Raw genomic sequence first — 7,350 nt, 5'->3', positions numbered from 1 at the left:
GGATTCAGGATCAGAGTTGGTTCATCGAAGCGTAATGGTATTACAGTCTACTGAACACAAACCCACGCCAAAGAAGTAAATCCAATCTACCATGGCACATATCACACCAACTGCCACCGGCACAGCACAACATCAAAGCATGTTTAGATCCTAATCCTTGTGTTGAGTGACAAAATAACTGCAGGAAAACTGTAGGAGCACTAACAACGACCAGAAGGACCACGTAGTCAGAATAACTGCGGGAAAAAAATCTGGATTCATTACCCACTGAACCCAAACTAAAACATGGCAAAGATCTCCCACAGTTTGTATTGAGTGAAAAAAATACTTATAAAATTGCAATTCGTGTGTAAAATTCTAGCAGCACAGCTATACAATCTAAGTGATGATTGGAACGGACCAGAATAATCAGTCTTAGAAAAACGGTAACACGATTCAGCACTGAAGCATTTCGTCAGGATTCGGGATCAGAGTAGTTTTATTGAACGCATACTGAACACAAACGCACGCCAGAGAAGTAAATCCCATCTACCACGGCACATATCACACAAGAGAAACACGACCGTCACCAGCACAGCACAGCAGGAATCTAGACTCCGAAGCCGTAGAGGGTTCGGCCATGGCGCTTGAGCGCGAAGACGACGTCCATGGCGGTGACGGTCTTGCGGCGGGCGTGCTGGGTGTAGGCGACGACGTCACGGATGACTTCCTCGAGGAAGATATGGAGGACGCCGCGGGTCTCCCCGTAGACGAGGCCGGCGATGCGCTTCACGCCGCCCCTCCTCGCCAGCCTCCGGATCGCCGGCTTGGTGATGCCCTGGATGTTGTCGCGGAGGATCTTCCGGTGGCGCTTGGCGCCGCCCTTGCCCAGCCCCTTGGCGCCCTTGCCGCGCCCAGACATCGCCGCTCCGGTCCGCTACGAGAGGGTGATTAGGAAGAAGAGGAACTGCTTTGGAGGGTCACGCTTGTGATGGGGTTGGGAGTTCAGGGTGAGGGTTAGTTTATATGGGAATGGGAAGGATTTCGGAGGGAAGTCTCCAAACTGCTCGTCGGTTTGTTGTCAAAAAAATATTATTTTTTTGAGACAAGTCAAAAAAATAAATGCTCGTCGGTTTTTCAGCGAATCAGGCAACCAACGAGCACCGATTTGGTGCGGCCCATCTAGCGGTTGCTACCCATCTGATCGTTTGGAGACGGCCGATCCAGGCTTTTTAGTGGTAGCAGCCCATGTGATCAACTAGAGCCAGCCGAGCCTGGCATTTTTTTAGAGAATTCCTTATTTGACCTTTTCATTAAATCCACTTATTTTTTCGAATAAATAAAATCTACTTCCTTATTTGGCCTAAAAATATATTTTTCCTTCCTTATTTTTGTTGTTGTTGACTGTTTTTGAGTTTTTTCTATAGTTTTAACGGAAGAAAAAGCCGAGCTCAAGTAACTAAAAATTGCTTCCAACTTGTCGATTTGAGTGGGGTTCTCTTCTATCCGTTCATTAATTATGGGTCCCTTTTCTTTTAATAACTTAATAGCATCTGCAGCCTTTGACCCTATTCGATTAGCAAGACTATGGATTCTTTTATCCAAATTTTCAATATGTTCTTGGGTAATTATTTTATTTTCAATAGCATCTAACCTTTGCACAACATGCTCGAGAGTCAAGGTTGTTTCGTTAATAATGATAGGTGGTGCACCCACTAAATCTCCTACATCATTAAAAGCATCCAAAGAGGGACACATAAAGAAATTTCCACCGGTAATAGTGTCAAGAACAAATCTATACCAAGTGGTAATGCCAACATAAAAACTGCGAAGAAGAACAATGGTGGGTTGCTTACGAACAGATCTATTATGAGCATTACAAATCCTATACCAAGCATCTTTCAGATTCTCTCCCACCCTTTGCTTAAAATTAAGAACTTCATTCTCGGGAGTATACACAACAGAGGAAGAACTAGCCATACTGGCAAAGTAGGCAAGTAAGATCAAATGCCACAAGAGATCTGATGAGAAAAAGGAAAATGGAAAGAAGGCGAATAAAAAGGCAAATATTTTTGTGCTTTTCGCGAAAACGTTTTAGAAGTGGGGGAGATGAAAACGAGGGGCAAATGGAAAAAAGGTAAATTGCAAGGAGATGAGATTTGTGATTAGGAACGTGATAGATGTTTATGATGTCTCCCGGGAACGGCGCCAGAAATTGTTCCTGATTGCTAGTGTCTGCGTTGGTATTTCCCCGAAGAGGAGAGGATGATGCAGCACAGCAACGGTAAGTATTTCTCTCAGTTATGAAACCAAGTTATTAATCCAGTAGAAGAACCAAGCAACACTATGTAAACGGTAACTTCACACAAATAACAAAAACTTGCAACCCAGCGCGTAAGAGGCGTTGTCAATCCCTCCACGGTATTGAGATAGATTAAATTGTATGAGATTGGATAGATCTTGCAAAGACACAAAATAAAATAAATAAATAAAAAGTGCAGCAAGGTATTTTTGGGTTTTTGGAATGATAGATCTGAAAACAATAAGATAGAAAATAGACCCGAGGGCCGTATATTTCACTAGTGGCTTCTCTCGAGAAAATAGCATATGGTGGGTAAATAAATTACTGTTGGGCAATTGATAGAAGAGAAAATAATTATGATAATATCCAAGGCAATGATTATGTATATAGGCATCACGTCCAAGATTAGTAGACCGACTCCTTCCTGCATCTACTACTATTACTCCATACATCGACCGCTGATGACCCATAAGTGTAGGGGATCAATCGTAGTCCTTTCGATAAGTAAGAGTGTCGAATCCAACGAGGAGCAGAAGGAAATGACAAGCGGTTTTTAGTAAGGTATTCTCTGCAAGCACTGAAATTGTAGGTAACAGATAGTTTTGTGATAAGATAATTTGTAATGGGTGACAAGCAATGAAAGTAAATAAGGTGCAGCAAAGTGGCCCAATCCTTTTTGTAGCAAAGGACAAGCCTGGAAAAGTTCTTATATAGAGAAAAGTGCTCCCGAGGACACATGGGAATTCGTCAAGCTAGTTTTCATCACGCTCATATGATTCGCGTTCGTTACTTTGATAATTTGATATGTGGGTAGACAGGTGATCGGGTACTGCCCTTTCTTGGACAAGCATCCCACTTATGATTAACCCCTATTGCAAGCATCTGCAACTACAAAATAAGTATTAAGGTAAACCTAACCATAGCATGAAACAAGTGGATCCAAATCAGCTCCTTACGAAGCAACTTATAAACTAGGGTTTAAGCTTCTGTCACTCTAGCAACCCATCATCTACTTATTACTTCCCAATGCCTTCCTCTAGGCCCAAATAATGGTGAAGTGTCATGTAGTCGATGTTCACATAACACCACTAGAGGAGAGACAACATACATCTCATCAAAATATCGAACGAATACCAAATTCACATGACTACTAATAGCAAGACTTCACCCATGTCCTCAGGAACAAACGTAACTACTCACAAAGCATATTCATGTTCATAATCAGAGGGGTATTAATATGCATTAAGGATCTGAACATATGATCTTCCACCAAATAAACCAACTAGCATCAACTACAAGGAGTAATACACTACTAGCAACCCACAGGTACCAATCTAAGGTTTTGGTACAAAGATTGGATACAAGAGATGGACTAGGGTTTGAGAGGAGATGGTGTTGGTGAAGATGTTGATGGATATTGACCCCCTCCCGATGAGAGGATCGTTGGTGATGATTTCCCCCTCCCGGAGGGAAGTTTCCCCGGCAGAACAGCTCCGCCGGAGCCCTAGATTGGTTCCACCAAGGTTCCGCCTCGTGGCGGCGGAGTTTCGTCCCGTAAGCTTGCTTATGATTTTTTCAGGGTAAAAGACCTCATATAGCAGAAGATGGGCACCGGAGGGCTGCCAGGTGGCCCACGAGGCAGGGGGGCGCCAAGGGGGGTAGGGCGCGCCCCCCACCCTCGTGGGTGGTGGGTGGCCCCCCTCAGGTATTTCTTCCGCTAGATATTTTTTATTAATTCCCAAAATGACTTTCGTGGAGTTTCAGGACTTTTGGAGTTGTGCAGAATAGGTCTTCAATATTTGCTCCTTTTCCAGTCCAGAATCCCAGCTACCGGCATTCTCCCTCTTCATGTAAACCTTGTAAACTAAGAGAGAATAGCCATAAGTATTGTGACATAACTTGTAATAACAGCCCATAATGCAATAAATATCGATATAAAAGCATGATGCAAAATGGACGTATCAACTCCCCCAAGCTTAGACCTCGCTTGTCCTCAAGCGGAAGCCGATATCGAAAAATATGTCCACATGTTTAGAGATAGAGGTGTCGATAAAAATAAAATACGGACATGAGGGCATCGTGATCATTCTTATAACAGCAATATATATATATATATATATATATATATATATATATATATTGTCATACGATTTCTTATGCTCAAGTAACAATCTATTCACAATGTCAAGTATGAATCAGAAACTTCATTGAGAACTAACAAACTATAATCTCAGTCATTAAGAAATTGCAATTTATCGTAACATAGGAAAGAGTCAACATAAGAGCTTTTCAGCAAATCCACATACTCAACTATCATTTAGTCTTTCACAATTGCTAACACTCACGCAATACTTATGGTTATGGAGTTTAATCGGACACAGAGAAAGATAGGGGCTTATAGTGTGCCTCCCAACCTTTTACCTCAAGGGTAATGTCAACAATAATAGTTCATGCTAACTTACATCCAATTGGATATATGTATCAGGATCTTTCCAACACGAGGTGCTTGCCAAAGGATAAAATGTAAAAAGGAAAGGTGAAGATCACCTTGACTCTTGCATAATGTAAAAGATAAGCCCTTCTGTAGGATCTTGAAGTATGTCTAGAGGGGGGTGATTAGACTACTTGACCAATTAAAAACTTAACCTTTTCCCAATTTTAGAGTTTGGCAGATTTTAGCGATCGTTGGACAAGTCAAGCAATCTTCACACAATTCAAGCAAGCATGCAAAGAGTATATGATCAGCGGAAATTAAAGCATGCAACTTGCAAGAATGTAAAGGGAAGGGTTAGGAGGATTCAAACGCAATTGGAGACACGAATGTTTTTGTCGTGGTTCCGATAGGTGGTGCTATCGTACATCCATGTTGATGGAGACTTCAACCCACGAAGGGTAATGGTTGCCCAAGTCCACGGAGGGCTCCACCCACGAAGGGTCCACGAAGAAGCAACCTTGTCTATCCCACCATGGTCGTCGCCCACGAAGGACTTGCCTCACTAGCGGTAGATCTTCACGAAGTAGGCGATCTCCTTGCCCTTACAAACTCCTTGGTTCAACTCCACAATCTGTCGGAGGCTCCCAAGTGACACCTAGCCAATCTAGGAGACACCACTCTCCAAGAAGTAACAAATGGTGCGTTGATGATGAACTCCTTGCTCTTGTGCTTCAAATGATAGTCTCCCCAACACTCAACTCTCTCTCGTAGGATTTGGATCTGGTGGAAAGAAGATTTCAGTGGAAAGCAACTTGGGGAAGGCTAGAGATCAAGATTCATATGGTAGGAATGGAATATCTTGGCCTCAACACATGAGTAGGTAGTTCTCTCTCAGAAATGGTAAATTGGAAGTGTAGGTTTGTTCTGATGGCTCTCTCCGCGAATGAAGAGGAGGTGGAGGGGTATATATAGCCTCCACACAAAATCTAACCGTTACACACAATTTACCAAACTCGGTGGGACCGAATCAACAAACTCGGTCGGACCGATTTAGTAAACCTAGTGACCGTTAGGATTTTCGGTGGGACCGACATGCAACTCGGTAGGACCGATATGGTTAGGGTTAGGGCATAACGTAATCTCGGTGAGACCGATTACACAAACTCGGTGAGACCGATTTTGGTACTTAGCTAACCAGAGAGTTGGTCAGGTAAACTCGGTGGGACCGATTCGCTCTTTTCGGTTGGACCAAAATGTTACAAAGGGGAAACAGAGAGTTTACATTGCAATCTCGGTGGGACCGATCGCTCACTTCGGTTAGACTGAAACGTTACGAAGGGAAACAGAGAGATTACAATCCCATCTCGGTGAGACCGAGATCCCTATCGGTAAGACCGATTTGCCTAGGGTTTGTGGCAGTGGCTATGACATCTGAACTCGGTGGAGCCGGATAGAAAGAATCGATGGGGTCGAGTTTGACTTTGGGTTTAGGTCATATGTGGATGTGAGAAAGTAGTTGAGGAATTTTGGAGCATATCACTAAGCACTTGAAGCAAGAGGCTCATTAAGCAGCACCTCATCCCTTCTTGATAGTATTAGCTTTTCCTATAGACTCAATGTGATCTTGAATCACTAAAATGTAAAATGTAGAGTCTTGAGCTTTTGAACTTGAGCTAATCCTTTGTCCTTAATATTTTGAGGGATCCACTTTCATCATCCATGCCATGCCATTCATTGAGCTTTCCTGAAATATTTGTCTTGGAATAGCATTAGCTCAATGAGCTATATGTTGTTATGAATTACCAAAACCACCTAGGGATAGTTGCACTTTCAATCTCCCCCTTTTTGGTAATTGATGACAACATATAGATCAAAGCTTCGACAAATGATAATAAGATTGAAAAACTGATACGTCTCCAACGTATCTATAATTTTTGATTGCTCCATGCTACTTTATCTACTATTTTGGACTATAATGGGCTTTATTTTCCACTTCTATATTATTTTTGGGACTAACCTATTAACCGGAGGCCCAACCCAGAATTGTTGTTTTTTGCCTTTTTCAGTATTTCGAAGAAACAGAATATCAAACAGAGTCCAAACGGAATGAAACCTTCGGGAACGTGATTTACTCATCAGATAAGACCCAGGAGACTTGGACCCTCCTTTAAGAAACCCACGAGGCGGTCACGAGGGTGGAGGGCACGCCCTCCCCCCTGGGCGGGCCCCCCTGCCTCGTGGGCCCCTCGAAGCTCCATCGACGTACTCCTTCCTCCTATATATACCTACGTACCCCCAATAGATCAGAACGGAGCCAAAAACCTAATTCCACTGCCGCAACCTTCTGTATCCACGAGATCCCATCTTGGGGCCTGTTCCGGAGCTCCGTCGGAGGGGGCATCCACCATGGAGGGCTTCTACATCAACACCATAGCCCCTCCGATGAAGTGTGAGTAGTTTACTTCAGACCTTCGGGTCCATAGCTAGTAGCTAGATGGATTCTTCTCTCTTTTTGGATCTCAATACAATGTTCTCCCCCTCTCTCGTGGAGATCTATTCGATGTAATCTTCTTTTTGCGGTGTGTTTGTTGAGACCGATGAATTGTGGGTTTATGATCCAGATTATCTATGAATA

General features: G+C 43.1%; 1 protein-coding gene across 1 annotated transcript; it reads right to left on the bottom strand.

Annotated features, from left to right (window-relative positions):
• Positions 1-401: 401 nt before the first annotated feature.
• On the bottom strand, positions 402-938 carry LOC119367617 (histone H4-like). Its single transcript, XM_037633090.1, has one exon. It carries the CDS (start codon positions 899-901, stop codon positions 590-592), a length of 312 nt encoding a protein of 103 aa, XP_037488987.1. The 5' UTR covers positions 902-938; the 3' UTR covers positions 402-589.
• Positions 939-7,350: the final 6,412 nt, after the last annotated feature.

The sequence above is a fragment of the Triticum dicoccoides genome, chromosome 2B (genome assembly GCF_002162155.2).
Source record: "Triticum dicoccoides isolate Atlit2015 ecotype Zavitan chromosome 2B, WEW_v2.0, whole genome shotgun sequence".
In the NCBI taxonomy this organism is placed as follows: Eukaryota; Viridiplantae; Streptophyta; class Magnoliopsida; order Poales; family Poaceae; genus Triticum; species Triticum dicoccoides.
The sequence above is the reverse complement of the archived record's forward strand: the minus strand, read 5'-3'. Positions and strand labels throughout refer to the sequence as shown.

Coding starts and splice junctions, on each gene's coding strand:
- LOC119367617 (XM_037633090.1), bottom strand. CDS start 901: ATGTCTGGGCGCGGCAAGGGCGCCAAGGGGCTGGGCAAGGGCGGCGCC.